Genomic DNA, 19,961 nt, shown 5'->3' with positions numbered 1-19,961 from the left:
CTGTTTGCTAGTATTTTGTAGAGGACTTTTGCATGAATGTTCATAAGAGGTTGGTATCTAGTTTTCTTGTAGGGTCTTCACCAAGCTTTGGTATCAGGGTTATGCTGGCTTCATACAGTGAGTAAGGAGGTGTTTCCTTCTCTTCAATTTTTTGGAAAAGTTTGAGATGGGTTGGTATTAATTTGGTAGAATTCACCAGTAAAACCATCAAGTCAAGGGCTTTTCTTTGTTGGGAGATTTCTGATTACTGATTCAATATCCTTACTAGTTACAGGTCTATTCAGATTTTTTATTTCTTCATGATTTAGTCTTAGTAGGTTTTGTGTGTCTAGAAATTTGTCCATTCCAACAAGATTATCCAATTTTTTGGTGTACATCTGTTCACAGTACTCTCATAATCTTTTTCATTTCTGCAGAATTGGTAGTAATGTCCCCACTTTCATTTCATTTGTCTTTTAAACATTTATTTATTTATTTGGCTGCTCTGTGTCTTAGTTGCAGCACGTGGGATCTTTCAGTTGCAGCATGCGGGATCCAGTTCCCTGACCAGGGATAGAACCCAGGCCCTCTGCACTGGGAGCACGGAGTCTTACCCATGGCACCACCAGGGAAGTCCCTCATCTCATTTCTGAGTTTAGTAATTTGGGTGCCTTTTTCTTTGTCCATCTAGTTTAAAAAAAAACTATTTTCTTTCTTATTTATTTTTTTTGTTGAGTTGGGTCTTAGTTGCAGCACACATGGTCTTCGTTGTGGCACATAGGAGCTTAGTTCCCCAACCTGCAACTTCTGGATTGGAAGGTGGATTCTTTTCTTTTTTAATTAATTTATTTTTTGCTGCGTTGGGTCTTCGTTGCTGTGCGTGGGCTTTCTCTAGTTGCGGCGAACGGCGGCTACTCTTCGTTGCAGTGCACGGGCTTCAGTAGTTGTGCCTTGCGGGCTCTCGAGCACAGGCTCAGTAGTTGTGGTGCATGGGCTTAGCTGCTCCATGGCATGTGGGATCTTCCCAGACCAGGGCTCAAACCCATGTCCCCTGCATTGGCAGGCGGATTCTTAACCACTGCACCACCAGGGAAGTCCCAAGATTTGTTGACTATGCTTATCTTTTTGAAGAACCAACTTTTGGTTTCATTGATTTTCTCTATTGTTTTTCTATTCTCTATTTCATTTATCTCTGCTCTATATTATTTCCTTCCTTTTGTTAACTTCAGGTGTAGTTTGTTCTTTTTCTAGGTCATTAAGTTGTAAAGTTAGGTTGCTGATTTGAGCTCTTTCTTGATTTTTAATGTAAGCATTTATACCTATAAACTTCCTACTTAGCACTGTTCCTGCTGCATTCTATAAGTTTTGGTATGTTGTGTTATCATTTTCATTCATATCTAAGTATTTTCTAATTTCCTTTGTGATTTCTTTTCTGACCAACTGGTTTTGTAAAATTTCCAATTTCCTTTATGTTACTGATTTCCAACTTCATCCATTGTGGACAGAAAAGATACTTTCTATGATATCTGGCTTTTAAAATCTATTGAGACTTAATTTGTGCCTAACATATAGTCTACCCTGGAAAATGTCCACGTGCACTTGAGAAGAATATAAATGCTGTTGTTGTTGGGTGGAGTAGTCTGTAATATCTTTTAGATCTAGTTGGTTTATTGTGCTAAGTCCTCTGTTCCTTACTTATCATCTTTCTGTTTGTTGTATTCACTACTGAGTGGGGTATTGAAGTCTCCAATTGTTATCGCAGAATTGTTTATTTCTCCCTTCAATTCTGTCAGTTTTTGCTACATATATTTTGAGGTTCTGTCATTATGTGTGTAAATGCTTACAGTTTTTGTATCTTCCTGTGGAACCTTTCTAAAAAACACATGTCCTTCTTTGTCTCTTGTAACCTTTTTGGGTTTAAAGTCTATTTTAGCCATTCGTGCTCTCTTTTGGTTACTATTTACATGAAATATCTTTTCCCATACTTTCACTTTCAACCTGTTTGTGTCTTTGGATGTCAATTGAATCTCTTATACACAGTATATAGTTGGATCATGTGTTTTTACTCTATTCTGCCAATCTATTTTAAAAATTGAGGTGTAATTGAGATAAAATATTATAATAGTTTCAGGTACAACATAATGATTCATTATATGTATATATTGCAAAATGATCACCACAATGAGTCTAGTTAACATCTATCACCACACATGGTATCAAATTATTTTCTTGTGATGAGCTCTTTAAGATTCACTCTCTTGGGCTTCCCTGGTGGTGCAGTGGTTAAGAATCCACCTGCCAATGCAGGGGACACGGGTTCGAGCCCTGGTCTGGGAAGATCCCACATGCCGTGGAGCAACAAAGCCCGTGTGCCACAACTACTGAGCCTGCGCTCTAGAGCCCGCGGGCCACAACTACTGAAGCCCACATGCCTAGAGCCCGTGCTCCACAACAAGAGAAGCCACTGCAATGAGAAGCCCACACACCACAACGAAGAGTAGCCCTTGCTCGCCGCAACCAGAGAAAAGACCGTGTGCAGCAACGAAGACCCAACGCAGCCAAAAATAAAATAAATAAAATTAAAATAAATAAAATAAAATAAATTTATATATATATATAAAAGATTCTCTCTCTTAGCAAGTTTCAACTATACAATGTATTAAGTATAGCCACCATGCTGCACATTACATCCTCATGTCTTATTTTATTTGGACCACCTTCACCCATTTTTCCAAGCCTCCAAACCCTTAACTCTGGCAACCACCAATTTGTATCTAACAGTTGTTGTTTGTTTTTTAAAGATTCTGCACATGAGTGAGGTCATGTGGTACTAGTCTTCCTGTCTGATTTCTCATTTAGCATAATGCCCTCAAGGCCCATTCATGTTGTTGCAAATGGCAGTATTTCCTTCATTTTTATGGCTGAATAATATTCCATTGTAGATATACACATTTTCTTTATCCATTCATCCACACTGATGGATACTTAGGTTGTTTCCATGTCTTAGCTACTGTAAATAATCATGCAATGAACATGGGAGTACAGATATCTTTTTGAGTTAGTGTTTTCACTTCCTTCAGATAAATACCCAGAAATGGAATCGCTGGACTGTATGGCAGTTCTATTTTTAAATTTCCGAGGAACCTCCAGTTTTTTATAGTGGTTGCACCAATTTACATTCCCACCAACAGTGCACAAGGGTTTCCTTTTTTTCACTTCCTAACACTTCCTACTTCTTGTCTGTTTGATAACAGCCATTCTATGAGGTGCATTTGACCTGCATTTTCCTGATGATTAGTGACATTAAGCACCTTTTTATGTACCTGTTAGCCACCTGCATGTCTTCTTTAAAAAGATATATATTCAGGAACCTTCTTGATGGCCCAGTGGCTAAGACTCCGCATTCCCAATGCAGGGGGCCAAAGTTCGATTCCTGGTCAGGGAACTAGATCCCACATGCTGCAAGTAAGAGTTTGCCTGCTGCAACTAAAGATCCCGCCTGCTGCAACTAAGACCTGGTGTACCCAAATAAATAAATATTGAATAAAAAAAGATGTATATTCAGATTCTCTGCCTATATTTAATTGGATTTTTTTTGCAACTGACTTGTTTGATTTCCTTATATACTTTGAAGATTAACCCCTTATCAGATTTGCAAATATTTTCTCCCATTCTATAGGTTGTCTTTTCATTTTGTTTAGGGTTTTCAGTGCTGTATAGGAACATTTTAGTTTGACTAGTCTCACTTGTTCATTTCTGCTTTTAGTGCCTTCCTCCTGGTGTTAAAACCAAAAAAATATCATTGCCATGACTGATGTCAAGGAGCTTACCCTCTGTTTTCTTCTAGGAGTTTTATGGTTTTAGGTCTTACATTCAAGTCTTTAAGTTGATTTCTGTGTATGTTGAAAGATAGTGGTTTAGTTTCATTCTTTTGCATGTGGCTATGCAGTTTACCCACACCCTTTATTGAAGAGACTGCCCTTTCCCTGTTGTATATTCTTGGCTCCTCTATAATAAATTGGCCATACATGCATGGGTTTATTTCTGGGCTCTCTATTCTGTTCCATTCATCTATGAATCTGTTTTTCTGCCAATATCATACTGTTTAGATTACTACAGCTTTGTAATACAGTTTGAAATCAGGAAGTGTGATGCCTTCAACTTTGCTCTTCTTTCTCAAGACTGCTTTGACTATTCGAGGTCTTTTGTGGTTCCACAAAAAGTTTAGGATTATTTGTTCTATTTCTGTGAAAAATGCCATTGGAATTTAATTTTTATTGCACTTAATTTGTAGGATGCTTTGGGTAGTATGGACATTTAAACAATATTAACTCTTCAAATCCATGAGCACAGAATATCTTTTTATTTATTTGTGACTTCTCTAAGTTCTCTCATCAGTATCTTACAGTTGTCAGTGTACAAGTCTTTCACCTCCTTGGTTAAATTTATTCCTAGGTATTTTATTCTTTTTGATACTATTGCATACAGGATTTAAAAAAAATTTTGATAGTTATTAGCGTATGGAAATGCAATTGATTTTTTTAAAAATAAGCATTTTATTAACTATTCATTTATTTATATTTTTATTTATTTAATTTGCCTGCGCTGGGTCTTAGTTGAGGCATGCGGGATCTTTAGTTGCGGCATGCGGGATTGTTAGTCACAGCATGTGAACTCAGTTGCGGCATGTAGGGTCTAGTTCCCCGACCAGGGACTGAACCCAGGCCGCCTGCATTGGGAACATGGAGTCTTACCCACTGGACCACCAGGGGAGTCCCCGCAACTAATTTTTATGTTTGATTTTGTCTCCTGCAACTTTACTGAATTCATTTATCAGTTTCAAAAGTTTTTTGGTGGAGTCTTTAGCATTTTCTATATATAATATTATTTCATCCGCAAATAGAGACAGTTTTACTTCTTCTTTTTCAACTGGATGACTTTTATTTTTTCTTGCCTAACTGCTCTAGGTAGGACTTGCAGTATTATGTTGAATACAGGTGGTAGTAGTGGGCATCGTTGTTTTCTTCTTGATCTTAAAGGAAAAGCTTTCAAACTTCCACCTGTTGGCTCGTCACATATGGCCTTGATTATGTTGAGGTACATTCCTTTACCCACTTTGCTGAGAGCTTTTATTATAAATGATGTTGAATTCCATTCACTTCTGGAGAGTTTAATCTACTTGCCTATTGATAAGGAGGGAGTTACCTCTGTCATTGTGCAATTTGTTTTCAATATGCCCTATAGCTTTTTGTCCCTCACTGCCTGAATTGCTGTTTTCTATAGTATTTAATTTTTTGGAGTGAAATGTTTAAATTCCTTCTTAATTTCCTCTTGTACATGTCTGTAGCTACTGCATTTGTGGTTATCATGAGGATTACACTGAACATCCTGAAGTTATAACACTATAATTTTATTTATAGCAGCTTAAATTCAATTAACATATAAAAACTCTGCTCCTTTACAGCTCTTTCTACTCCTTTCAGTATCACAAAATTACACCTTTATAATTGTGTGCACAAAAAATAAACTAGTAATTCCTTTAAATGCATTAGTCTCCTAAATTATGTAGAAAACAAAAAGTACAGTTACAAACCACTGTAACAAAATTCTAGCTTTTATAATTGCCCATGTATTTACCTTTATTAAGATTTTTTATTTATCCATATGGCATGAAGTACTGTCTAGGGTCCTTTCATTTCAACTTGCAGGAGACCCTTGAGCATTTTTGCAGGGTAGGTCTAGTACTCACAAATTCCCTCATCTTTTGTTTATTTGGGAATGTTTTGATTTCTTCCTCACTTTTGAAGGACAGTTTTGCCACACACAGGAATCATTTTAGCATGTTGCATACACTGGCCCACTGTCTTCTGGCCTCCAAAATTTCTGATAAGGAATCTGCAAACTTTCTTATTGAGGATCTACTGTATGTGATGATTTGCTTGTCTCGTGCTGCTTCCAAGATTTTCTCTGTCTTTTGAAAGTCTGATTATAACGTGTCTTGGTATGTGTCTCTTTGAGTTCATCTTACTTGGAGTTTGGGAAGCTTCCTGGATTTTATTTTTTTCCCCCTGGATATTTATATTCACATCTTTCATGAAATTTGGTAAATTTTCAACCATTATTTCTTTAAATATTCTCTCTGCCTCTTTGTATCTGTCTTCTCCGTCTGGAACATCCACAATGCATATGGTTGTTCTGCTTGATGGTGTCCCACGGGTCACTTAGGGCTCTCTTTTCTTCAATCTTTTTCTTATTCTTCAGGCTTGATAATTTACATTGTCCTCATCTTCAAGTTCACTGTTTCTTTCTTCTGCCTGCTCAAACCTGCCTTTGAATCCATCTAGTGAGTTTTTCATTTCAATTACTGTACTTTTCAGCTCCAGAATTCCTTTTTGGTTTCTTTTTAGGCTTTCTATCTCTTTACTGATATTTCCATTTTGTTCCAACATCATTTTCATGACTTTCTCATGAAAGAAAGTTTTTTTCATGACAATTTCCTTTAGCTCTTTGAGCATGATTAGGGCAGCTTTTTAAAAGTCTTTGTCTAATGTTATCTGCCATTAAGTCCATTTTAGGTTCAGATTCTACTGAATTTTTTTTTTGCTTTGAATGGACAATACTTTCTTGTGTCTTTGTATTCCTTGTGATTTTTTTTTTTGAACACTGGACATTTGAGTTGAATAATGTGGTAGCTCTGGAAATTAAAGATTCTCCATCCAGTTTGCTGTTTTTTGTTATTTTGATTGCTGTAGGCTGTCTCTGTGCCAAGGATCAGCCTCAGGTGTAAACTTAGTGTCTTATGTCTTTTCCAATCCTTTCGTTGGATATGGGCAGTCACTGTCTATTTCCCCTCATACATGCAGTTGTTTTTGAACGTCTTAGTCTTTAATTTCTGTCCCAAAAGGGGAAAAGCAAAAAATGAAGGTGGCGAAAAGAGGGCACCCTTAAAATCTCCTGGGAGTCACTTTAGCTGGAGGGAGAGGGACTTGCAACAATGGTGGAGGTACACAGTGGCTGCCTGCTTCTTTGCACCTCTGTGATCAGAAGAAGCAATCAAAGCACAGGTACCTAATATTTGGAGAACAGGCCTAGCATTTGCAAGCTGTATGCAAGATATTTCAGGAACACTTGCACAGCTACCTGCCATGTAGCTATGGGTAGGGATGAGTAGCTGCTACTGTGCTAACACCTCAAATTGACTGAAATGATCCATAACTGACCATCTAACACTTCCCCTGGACGTTACAAGCCTTCAACAGACCCCAGAGTTCCAAAAGAGTTTTATCAAACATATTCTGCTACTGCAATTGTCTAAAGGGAGACAGATTCCTTGTGCTTCCTACTCTATCATCTTCTCAGAATCCTCTCCTATCATGTTATCTTTTCTGAACTATTTTTCAGATGCATTTTTTTCATTCTCAATTAGATTATAATCTATTACTTTTATTTCTCATTGTAACAAATCCAGTGAGGATGTGATAAATATGCTAAATGTATGGATGTGAGAAGAACCACATAACACAGTGCTTGGCGCATAGTAAGCAGTCAATAAATATTAGGTATTATCTCACACACACACACACATAAATATTACATTCTTCTGGGAGTGAGTAGTTACGATGAAGTGTGGAGAAATAGTATGAGATTACTCTCTACCTGGAGGATCTGGTATAATAAGGAATTGCCTGAGCTGCTTTGTGTAAGCTGACTAAAATTGTGGAAAGATCAGTCTCTGGATGTCCTCAAAGCTTTCTGCTCTGTTGGAGTCTTGTCTTCACCTTCCCCTGCTTTCTTACCATTTCTGCATTTCACAATTTGGGTCACAGCTGTGGTTGATGAATCGGGCCTCATTTCCCATGCGATAACTGTCAATCACCATCCCACTATCCAGGTTCAGACAATAGTGGTCACTGTGATTATGATACTGCTCAATCATCCTATTCCTAAAGAGGAGAGAAATGATTGAAAGCCAATTAATGATTAAGTTGAAAGTAAATTTCAAATATTTCATTTTCCATACTAATCTGGTAACTTTGCCATTTTACTGGAGTATCATTTACCACCGTACCTGAACTCCTGTTCGCTGACAACCTCCCCTAGGTATTCAATGATGAACTGCCCAGCTTTTAGGGGTTCTTTGGTTCTGATTCCCCAACCTTTTTCCTCAGCTCGAAATCGTTCTAGACATTGCACCCACTCATGCCTCTGTATCCTCTGGTTACAGCACTGCTCACCACAGGGGCAAGTGTTGGGGGAACACTCAGCAAAGATCATTCTAGAAAGAAAAGGAATAATTGTATGTGAATTAACACTATACATAACCTTCATGAACCCATTTTTTACATAGGAATTTTAAAAATGCATAAGATTAATTTTTATTTTAATAAGGTTAGATTGGTTAACAAAGTTAACAAGGTAATAATGTCTAAGTTCAAAAATAATACTGAAAATTTCCAAGTCAAAGTGCAAACACTGATGCTTCTTATAAATTAATGAGTTAATTGTCCACTCAGCATCCTGGGTAAACACTATCATATTTAGTTCTGAGCTAAGAATATATGAACTGTAACCCATAGAGGAATTAATAATTTGATGATTACATTGCACTATTGTTTTGAAGTAGCTCATAGCCATTTACAGATTTTTTAAAAAATTGTGGTAAAATACACATAAAATTTACTATAACATTTACCATCATAACCATTTTATTTTTTAATAAATTTATTTATTTATTTTTTGTTGCATTGGGTCGTCGTTGCTGCGCTCAGGCTTTCTCTAGTTGTGGTGAGCAGGGGCTACTTTTCATTGCGGTGCGCAGGCTTCTCATTGCATTGGCTTCTCTTTGTTGTGGAGCATGGGCTCTAAGCACGCGGGCTTCAGCAGTTGTAGCATGTGGGCTCAGTAGTTGTGGGTCATGGCTCTAGGGCACAAGCTCAGTAGTTGTGGTGCATGTGGGATCTTCCTGGACCAGGGCTTGAACCCGTGTCCCCTTCATTGGCAGGGGGATTTTTTTTTTTTCTAATTTAAAAAATATTTATTTATTTATTTACTTATTTATCTTTGGCTGCCTTGGGTCTTCGTTGCTGTGAGTGGGTTTTCTCTAGTTGCAGTGAGCAGGGGCTACTTTTCGTTGAGGTACGTGGGCTTCTCTTGTTGCGGAGCGTGGGCTCTAGGTGCGTGGGCTTCAGTAGTTGTGGCACACGGGCTCAGTAGTTGTGGCTCGCAGGCTTAGTTGTTCTGTGGCATGTGGGATCTTCCCAGACCAGGTCTCGAACCTGTGCATCCTGCATTGGCAGGCAGATTCTTAACCACTGTGCAACCAGGGAATCCCACAGTTTACAATTTAAAGTACTTACAGGAGCTTCCCTGGTGGCGCAGTAGTTCAGAATCTGCCTGCCAATGCAGGGGACACGGGTTCGAGCCCTGGTCTGGGAAGATCCCACATGCTGTGGAGCAACTGGGCCCGTGAGCCACAATTACTGAGCCTGTGCGTCTGGAGCCTGTGCTCCTCAACAACAGAGGCCACGACAGAAGCCCGCGCACCGCGATGAAGAGTGGCCCCCGCTTGCCACAACTAGAGAAAGCCCCCACACAGAAACGAAGACCCAACATAGTCATAAATAAATAAATAAAAATTTAAAGTACTTACAGGGTTGTTTGATTTATTCTTCAGAAAGATATTATCTTGGGCTTCCCTGGTGGCACAGTGGTTAAGAATCCACCTGCCAATGCAGGGGACACGGGTTCGAGCCCTGGTCCGGGGAGATCCCACATGCCACGGAGCAACTAAGCCCATGTGCCACAACTACTGAGCCTGCGCTCTAGAGCCTGTGAGCCACAACTACTGAAGCCCACGCACCTAGAGCCTGTGCTCCACAACAAGAGAAGCCACTGCAATGAAGAGCCTGCGCACCGCAATGAAGAATAGCCCCTGCTCACCGCAACTAGAGAAAGCCTGTGTGCAGCAACAAAGACCCAACGCAGCCAAAATAAATAAAAATAAAACAAATAAATTTATTAAAAAAATATTATCTTTATCTAAAGGGCAAACAGCCCACAGTGTCAAATCATATAAATGAGCAGTAAGCAGAGAAAATATCCACTGGACTATACTTCAATTTAAGACAATCAGGGAGTTCCCTAGTGGCTCAGTGGTTAAGAATCTGCCTGCCAATGCAGGGGACACGGGTTCAAGCCATGGTCCAGGAAGATCCCACATGCTGCGGAGCAGCTAAGCCTGTGTGCCACAACTACTGAGCCTGTGCTCTAGAGCCTGCAAGCCACAACGACTGAGCCGGCATGCCACAACTACTGAAGCCCGTGCACTTACAGTCCATGCTCCACAACAAGAGAAGCCACCACAATGATAAGCCCGTGCACAGCAATGAAGAGTAGCCCCACTCGCCACAACCAGAGAAAGCCCACGTGCGGCAATAAGGACCCAACACAGCCATAAATAAATAAACAAATAAAAGAAGAATAAAAATATATCAAAAAAAATTAAGACAATCAGCTTAACTTGTAAAGACACTGCCTTACTGTCAAATTCACCACAGTTATTCTTTGTTTTGCTGATTTCTTTGCTGCATGGATATTGACGAACACCCCTCCTAGAACTGTCCTACTATTTTCGGCTTTGTTGATCTTTTATGATAATGGACTTTCCACCTTTACAATAACAATTCCTGTCTTTTTTTTTTTTTTAAACAGGGATCCTTTTCTCCTCTCTACTTTCCATGGCATATTCATCACTCCTCTTTTCTTCAGAAGGCTTATTCATTTTCATGGCTTTTAAAAGTAATTAATTAATTTAGGTTTTGCTGCGTTGGGTCTTTGCTGCTGCTCTTTGTTGCGGTGCTCGGGCTTCTCATTGCAGTGGCTTCTCTTGTTGTGGAGCATGGGCTCTAGGTGCGTGAGCTTCAGTAATTGTGGCACATGGGCTCAGTATTGTGGCTCATGGGCTCTACAGCGTAGGCTCAGTAGTTGTGGTGCACGGTCTTAGTTACTCCACAGCATGTGGGATCTTCCTGGACCATGGCTCGAACCCGTGTCCCCTGCATTGGCAGGAGATTCTTAACCACTGCACCACCATGGAAGTCCTATTCTGTTTGTTTTGATAAATGACCAAGATAAGCCCTTTAACTGTATAAACATGTATATAAACATTCACTGTCTGGAAAACAAAACCATAAAGTTACCAAAATCTGGAAGTAGATGCTGCAAACTAACATGGGAAGACTTTGATTTAGCAATGTAAATTGCCATTACCTGTGGTCACAATGCCCTTGAAAAATTAGAGAATTTTCCCCCCTCTAAATATAGATCATCTGATTGCTCTTTCTCTTACACGGTAAGATTTAAGATTAAACAATCATTGAGAAATGTACTAATGTGATTGACTTCACTAGCTATGGAGGTCAGACCATTCCTGTAAATGGAAATATGTTTTCACTTAAATGAAATGAATGTTCCTACTATGAATCATGCTAGGTCAGGAAGGAGTAAGCCTTGGAGGTGGGGGAGAGGATCATTCCATCCCAACTTTTTGGGACCAAGAATTTGAGGAACCAGGGTTCTAGAGCAAAAGGTGAATGCTCCTAGAGATTCTCATTGGTGGGCAAGTGGAAGTGAAGTGCTCTCAACAAAGTAGCATAGATAGACTCTAACAGGGAGTTAGACAGGGGCCCTGATGTTTAGTTTAGGGCCTGTGAACTCCGAAAGTAATCACCACTGGTGGCATAAGTCTCACGAGGTAATATACATTTATCTTCCCCTAAGTATTCAGTTTTGTTACACACCATGTCTGTCCTTTTGGAGAGCTGAAGGAGTGGGCTCTGTATGTGCTATGAGCAAATGGGTACAGCAGTAAAAAATAGCTTGAGGGCTTCCCTGGTGGTGCAGTGGTCGAGAGTCCGCCTGCCGAAGCAGGGGACCCGGGTTCGTGCCCCGGTCTGGGAAGATCCCACATGCCGCGGAGCGGATAGGCCTGTGAGCCATGGCTGCTGAGCCTGCACGTCTGGAGCCTGTGCTCCGCAATGGGAGAGGCCACAACAGTGAGAGGCCCGTGTACTGCAAAAAAAGCTTGAAATGAATGACAAGACTCTGTTCCAGGGAAAGAGGAATGTTCTGGAGCAGCAATGGGCTTGATATGGATGGTGTACAGAAACAAATACCCACCAAGGAAGATCTGTAGTATTTATAAACAGTGTTGGTGATTCCTAGAAATTGTTTGGAAGAAAGGAGGACAAATGTTTAAAGTCTTTATTTGAAGTAACTGTAAAATCCCATTATTTGTTTTAAAAATAGTCCTGGGACTTCTCTAGTGGTGCAGTGGCTAAGAATCCGCCTGCCAATGCAAGGGACATGGGTTCGATTCCCTGGTCTGGGAAGATCCCACATGTCATGGAGCAACTAAGCCCGTGCGCCACGATTACTGAGCCTGCACTCTAGAGCCCTCGAGCCACAACTACTGAGCCCATGTGCCACAACTACTGAAGCCCACGCACCTAGAGCCCGTGCTTCGCAACAAGAGAAGCCACTGCAAGGAGAAGAACACGCACCGCAATGTAGTCCTGGCTCGACGCAACTAGAGAAAATCTGCGCTCAGCAATGAAGACCCAATGCAACCAAAAATAAATAAATAAATAAAAATTTAAAAAATATAGTCCTGAATCAAGTGTTCCCTGGGCTACTTGCAAGTAAGTACAATTCTACATATGAGTCTTGCATGGATGCGAAAGTGGATCCTGCCAATCCTTTAACTCCCCCATCCCCTTAAATATTTACAGAACTCTGAATACAAAGACAGGTAAGACAAAGCCACCCTACATTTTACTTTTTTTTTTTTTTTTTTTGCTGTACGCGGGCCTCTCACTGTTGTGGCCTCTCCTGCTGTGGAGCACAGGCTCTGGACGCACAGATCCAGTGGCCATGGCTCACGGGCCCAGCCGCTCCGCGGCATGTGGGATCTTCCCGGACCGGGGCACGAACCCGTGTCCCCTGCATCGGCAGGTGGACTCTCGACCACTGCGCCACCAGGGAAGCCCACCATCCTACATTTTAGATAGCTCCATTTAACTGAATCTTTATGAGGGTTACTTTTAAATATATAAGGAAGCACCCACCGAATAACATTTGAATTTTTCTTAGTTATTTATACATTAATCACATTCATTAGCTGCATGATGATGTAGTGCTCATATTCTCATGACACAAAGTTGGCAGTATTGTGTCTGAGTGTTTATTTCTTTTTTTTTTTGCCATACGTGGGCCTCTCACTGTTGTGGCCTCTCCCGTTGCGGAGCACAGGCTCCGGATGCGCAGGCTCAGCAGCCATGGCTCACGGGCCTAGCTGCTCCGCGGCATGTGGGATCTTCCCGGACCGGGGCACGAACCCGTGTCCCCTGCATCGGCAGGCAGACTCTCAGCCACTGTGCCACCAGGGGAGCCCTGTTTATTTCTTATTTAGGGGTAAGTTTTGGTTTTTTTTGGAACAATGACAACATAACGGGAAGGATAAATGTGACACCCATACTAAATGATATAAAGGTAACCAATGTTATTATGTAAAGGTAAATGTTCAAATTTCAATTTTTAAGAGATTAAAAGACTATCAATACGTATACAATAAGCAGTGTGGTACAGTGGAAAGAACATGACTTTTGAATCAAACACATGTGGGTTCAAATTCTGTCTCTGTCACTTGTTTTATGTAATTTGGAGCAATTTACCATCTAAAATCTAGGTTCCTTCATCTGTACAATGTAAAACTATCACCTACCTCCTTGGACTATTGTGAGAAAGAGAAAAAATAAGCAATGAGGCAGCTATATTATAGTAATTTCACAGACAATAAAATATCATACAAACAAGCACAGAAATGTTAGCATCTAAAGAGATGCACATTTAAACAACTTTAAGGACATATACTCTAAAATATTAAACCAACAGAATACTAAAGCACTAGAAATAAAGTTAGATGTTAATAACTAAAGGCGGTGGAACTATGGGGAAATAAATATATTTATATATTGGTGGTGATACCAAAAATTAACTCAATATTTCATGACAGCTATTGGATAGTATACAGTAAGAATTATATATATGTCCTTATAGTTTGTACAGGTATTTCTTCTTTTGAGAATACACTCTAAGGGTTAACAAAGAAGGGAATCTACACAAAGAGTTTCATAGTAGTGCCATTTTTAATAGCAAAACATTAAAAATAACTTGAATAACGAACAACAGAAGAAGGACAAACTGTGACATACTAACCTAAAAAGGATGAGCTTTTGGATCACAGTGATACATAAAAGTGCATATATAAAATATCTGTGAGTGAAAAAAATCAGCTATCTATAACACCAAGCTATTACTACTATGTACAACTGTACGTATGTACGATGACAAGATGTGAATTTACAGTGATGTACATAAGGGGGAATTCCCCAACTGGCACGCTAAAGCAGAAACGCTGATTCCCTCAGCCCGCAGGACAGTTGACTAGAGATGGAGACTGGGAAAGCAGCTGTCTTTTTCTAGGAAAGCTATCTAGAACAAGGAGCATTGATGGGAAGTTCATTAATTCTTTTTTTGCTATAAATATGCTTATGTTACTAAAACCAACAAATTCTATCTCCTTTGTCTCAATTAGACATTTCCAATTTGAAATCTCAATGTCATTTAAAACTCAGTGGTCCCAAATCAAAATCATAATTTTTATGTCCAAACCAGTTAGATTCCACACTTTCTATCTCTGACAATAGCATAACCATCTCTCATTAGCATCACTGACTCAATCATCATGTGTATATCTGCTATATGCTAATGGTTTATCAACCTAGTTTCCCCCCCGCCCAAATATATCATGGCCTCTTTCTTCTCTATCACTGCCATCATCCTACTGTTACTCCCTCATTATGGCTACCATATCCTGAGATCTAGGAAGGTTTCTAGAACTGTGCTTAATGAATTGTAAACATTGTTTCACATAATCCTCACAAACCCCTCCATAAAGATGGTGTTATTTTTATTAGAGGGGTTAAAGAACTTTCCTCAGGTCTCTTAAGTAGTAAGAGGATTTAAACCTGAGGACATAAGACTCTAGATCACATTGTTTTCTGTTACTCTACTTAGCCCATGTTATGGGCTGAATGTGTCCCCTCAAAATTCATAGTTGAAGCCCTAGCCTCCAGGGCGACAGTATTTGGAAATAGGGTCTTTGGGAGTTAAACAGGTTTATATTAGGTCAGAAGGGTGAGAACCTCCTAATGGAATTGGTGCCCTTCTAAGAAGAGGAAGAGAGAGAGAAATTCTCTCTCTCTCTCTCTACCATGAGCATGCACTGAGGAAAGGCCATGTGAGCACACAGGGAGAAGGCAGCTGTCTATAAGCTAGGAAGTGGGTCCTCATCAGACACTGAATCTGCTGGCAATTTGCCCTTGGACTTCACAGCTTCCAGAACTGTGAGAAATAAATTTCTGTTGTTTAAGTCTATGATATTTTGTTATAGAAGCCCAAGCAGACTGAGACAGCTCAACAATTAGGTTTTATATACTATCTTTGTACAACTTCTTGAGGGGAAATCAAAGAGCCTATTTAACCTTTCCCTCTAAATGAAGTGACTTTTTTTTTTTGGCCACGCCACACGGCTTGTGGGATCTTAGTCCCCCAACCAGGGATTGAACCTGGGCCCTCGGCAGTGAAAGCACAGAGTCCTAACCACTGGACTGCCAGGGAATTCCCCTAAATGAAGTATCTTACAGACCTTAAAGCCTGTGCTTACAGAATCAGTTTAGTACAGTACCTATTGAGGCAGTCATCCACACAGCCCTTTTTGGTGTCATCATCCGGTTTCTTACAGTTACAAGTGGTAGCCTCATAACCAGAAAGGGGTTTGACATCAACGTAGACATCTTGAGAGAAGACAGCAAAGAATAGTTTGTGAATATATAGGATAATTTTTTAAGTGCCAGGCTAAGAACACTGATTGTATGGAGGCAGAAAAAATAGCTCCCATGTTACTCACTTGAACGGATTTTTTTATATAGTGGGACATCTGGTTTCTTGTATAGCTAGAAGAAAAAACAGAAAAATCTTGATATAGCATTCAACTTCAAATGCCAGAAAACAGTATCAATCACTAAAAATAGAGGAAATTATCCACGTACTCTGCTCATATGGAAACATTTACAAGACTTTCTGGGTTGGATAATTTGAGGGAAACTTGGTGTGATCACTTTTTTACCTTGAAATAAAAGGTGACTTACTAGATCAGGGTTTAAGAGAACTAGATTCAACGGAAGCAATACTAAGTAGTTTAAAAAAAATGCATTTTTTGTTAGATGTTTCTTCAGCAAGTTATTAGATAGACTTAAATGAAAATCACACTGCAGATCAAAGCTTTTCATTTGGATAAATTAAGATTGTATTTGCCTCTATGAAAAGACTGGAAAACTTGCACAGGGCTTGTTTAGATGGCCTGCGTAGGTATGTGAAATGAAAAAGATGAGAACCCTGGCTTTTTCAGGGTGAGTGTTGTAGGGAAACACATTTCACGTTTTAATTAAGTCAATTAATTTAGTGAACAAAGGGGAGATGGCAGGCAGAATAATGGCGCTCTCATACTGCAATAAAGAATGCATTAGGAAGAAAATGTATTAGGTCAGTCGGTCAGTGTTTTGCCATAGAAGACAGTACCCCCACCCAAAAAAGGCAACTTGGTTTAAGCTAGAGTGTACTAATCTATAAGAATAATCCCACCATCATTTTTCAGTCGGTATAGATTCAAAACACTATCTCCTTCATTGTTATGAACTCTCTGAGACAAATATCTAACATACTGATCCTCGTAGAATTCAAGAGAGGCCACCAGACAAGAGAATGTAGACGGGAATGTTCATTGCTTTTGGCTTTCCAAAGTCAAACTTTGGTGGAATTCTGGCAAAACTCAGGAGCCTATTTACCTCATTTGCATGACGATTTCCCAATGGTTGTTCTCAATATGGATTCTGGGGGCTTTAGCTTAATATAAAAATAACTGGGGGAAACTCTGCAATTAGGTAAGCAAGAGAGAAAAACAGCACCTTCCCATTTTTAGTTCCCAATATATTTAAATATCTTTTAAAAGTACAAGAGTGTTAAATATTTTCCCTGTTTCTTTTGGTAGAAGACTCTCGTTTATATGTGAAAAATAAATTCCAAACTGATGGGAAGGAGCCAACAAAAATAAAGCCTGAAATTTCTTAGCGCTGCTGGCAGTACATCTAAATTCCCTTGAGACCTGCATCAAACAGGATTCTTACAGAACAGAATCTTTGCCACCAAAATAAAAGTCCAGAATAATAACAGAAGGTTTCCTAAGGAAGCAGGAACTTAATGCTATTTTGAAATATGAATAAAGGCAAAGAGGTCACATTAAATATGGATGCAAATTCATTTTTCTTAGTCTCTAACGTTCACAGGGGCACTTCTCTATACTTCCTAAGATGAGAGCATAACAAGGAGGCAGAGAAAAAGACTTGCACCCCCCTTTCCCCCCGTTTACCACTTATGAATGAAACATGGTAAGATACGCTCATACCTGATTATGTTTCCACTGCCAAAGGATGTCATAGGGAAGCTGAAAATCAATTCGCTTTTGCCTTAGATATTTTCCTGAAACAAAAAAATACTATCAATTTCAATATCTAATTTATACAATGGGTCAAATAGCCACAAGATTTAATATGCACTGACTAAAAAAATAAAGATTTAATTTTTAATTTTATGAATTTTCCATCACTAATTTTTAAGTTCAGCTACTCTTTTCCACTGTGCACCATGTGGTATAAGCTAAAGATGTTTTAATAGTAGCTTATACAAAACAACTAGCATAGCAAATTTACTACCAAAAATAGGTCATTATGAAGCAAACTAAATACTAAGAATTGTTCAATCATTAAAATTATTAACCAGAGCATCTGTCGTCTATTCTCCTTCATTATGTACATAATCTAAGGTTGACTATAAAAAGAAGTATAAGAGTTTTCTAAAATAGGCAACCCTGAATTTAAATAACTCAAGAGTATTTACATGCAAATTTATGATCTGTTAACATTTTTTCCTACCTATTGAAATACTACTTTTTAAAGCCAATTTTAGAGACCTTTTCTACCTTAAAGACGTCCTTTCAATTTCTTTACTCTGTATCTTTCTGTTCGTGAAGGACTATAACGCTCAACCTATTTCTTGCAGGACTTAGACTTTTCCTTGTTATCTGGATTTTTGCCCTATCATGGTCTCCAGACCAGCAGTTCTCAAAGATTGCTCTGCTTACCCCAAGGGATCCAAGAAGTCAAAACTATTTTAATAACACTCTAAGATATTATATGCATTTTTGTTGTGCTGACATTTGTACTAATGGAGTAAAAGAATGGTGGGTAAAACTGCAGTTTTAGTATGAATCAAGGCAAGTGGCACAAAACTGTACTAGAATGAAACTAGTAGAAATGAACTATGCCAGCATCATCTAAGAATGCTCTTGATAAAGTAGTAAAAATATTAAATCTTGGCCCACAAACCAAAATCTTTATTCTGCATGACACAATGGAAGTATGCATAAAGCATTTCTGCTGCACACTGAGGTATGATGGTTATCTTAAGGTAATGCACTTGTGCAAATATTTGAATGGTGAGCTGAACTAGTTGCTTTTTCATGGAACACTGTTTTTACTTAAAGGTACTGACAGACAATGGTTATTCTGACCCAGGAACTGAAAGTAAGTCAAGTGAACTTGTTACTTCAAGAAACCCAATTGTGGACTTCCCTGGTGGCGCAGTGGTTGAGAGTCCGCCTGCCGATGCAGGGGACACGGGTTTGTGCCCCGGTCCGGGAAGATCCCACGTGCCACGGAGCGGCTGGGCTCATGAGCCATGGCTGCTGAGCCTGTGCGTCCGGAGCTTGTGCTCCGTAGCGGGAGAGGCCACAGCAGTGAGAGGCCCGCGTACCGCAAAAAAAAAAAACAAAAAAGAAACCCAATTGAAAATATGTTTCCGATGACAAAATTTAAGTTTGAGTGAACACTGTAATTTTGGAAAACTTGTGTCCATTAACTACCATGAGATTCTCAGTTTTTTAATACTTAAGTTTTTCTCATGAAATAAGTGGCAATTAACAAATGTGAATTGATTTGGATACATATAGGAAACGGAAAAGCAATGTAATACAGTGAATTAATATTTTTCAATGACCAATACAGGAAGTGATAAAATCATACATGGGTAAAAAATCCATTTAAATTGCAAGAAAAACCAATGGCCACTGATTTCATACTCCAACACTGCAGTGTTAAGGAACTATGACATTTATTAATTTTGCTGCAGTATCAAAGAATATCTACAGTTATCTGAATTTATTAAAATATCTTCCTCTCTTTTACAACTTTTTACCTATGTGAGGTCAGATTTCTTCATGTATTTAAGCCAGAATAACATCACAACAGATAGAAGGCAAAAATAGATGCAGCTGTCCTATATTTAAGCCAGACATTAAGGAGATTCACAAAAATGTAAAATAAAGTCACATTTCTCATTAAAAAAATTTTGGGGGAAAGTTATTACCACATCCAGACTAAAATGAAAGCATAATAAACTTGCCCTCAAAAAAAAAGGGTGTGTGTGTTATTTTTCATAAAAATGTGATTTGTTACATGCAATGAGTTTATTCATTTGACAAATCTGATGATATAGCAGCATGGATTACAGGTATATCTAAGGGGAAATAACTTATGGAGGTAGGGTAACATAACAAGTTTCTGTCTGGGGTTACATCTGGTAGAAGACTGGAGTCCCATCTGGTAGAAGACTGGAGTCCACCTGTTGATAGGGAACCAAAGCTGAATGTATAACTACAAAGTCTGTAATGAAAAGTGTATAAACAACTTAAAAGTTTATCAACAAGGAAGTAAACTTTGGTACATTTAAATAATGAATATGCAGCTATT

General features: G+C 39.0%; 1 protein-coding gene across 4 annotated transcripts in view; it reads right to left on the bottom strand.

The window, feature by feature from the left end:
• Positions 1–19,961, bottom strand: part of ASH1L (ASH1 like histone lysine methyltransferase) — a 206,190-nt gene that overhangs the window by 29,102 nt on the left and 157,127 nt on the right. For all 4 annotated transcript variants that reach the window (XM_082650630.1, XM_082650633.1, XM_082650631.1 and 1 more), the window contains 5 exons: positions 17,561–17,634; positions 16,007–16,052; positions 15,785–15,893; positions 8,048–8,254; positions 7,776–7,922 (listed from right to left, as the gene is read on the bottom strand). In XM_082650630.1, coding sequence (XP_082506756.1) covers positions 7,776–7,922; positions 8,048–8,254; positions 15,785–15,893; positions 16,007–16,052; positions 17,561–17,634 — 583 coding nt within the window. The remainder of the gene's footprint in view (positions 1–7,775; positions 7,923–8,047; positions 8,255–15,784; positions 15,894–16,006; positions 16,053–17,560; positions 17,635–19,961) is intronic.

This window comes from Grampus griseus, assembly GCF_964374135.1.
Source record: "Grampus griseus genome assembly, chromosome: 1".
Taxonomy (NCBI): Eukaryota; Metazoa; Chordata; class Mammalia; order Artiodactyla; family Delphinidae; genus Grampus; species Grampus griseus.
This window is presented reverse-complemented; position numbering and strand designations above follow the sequence as displayed.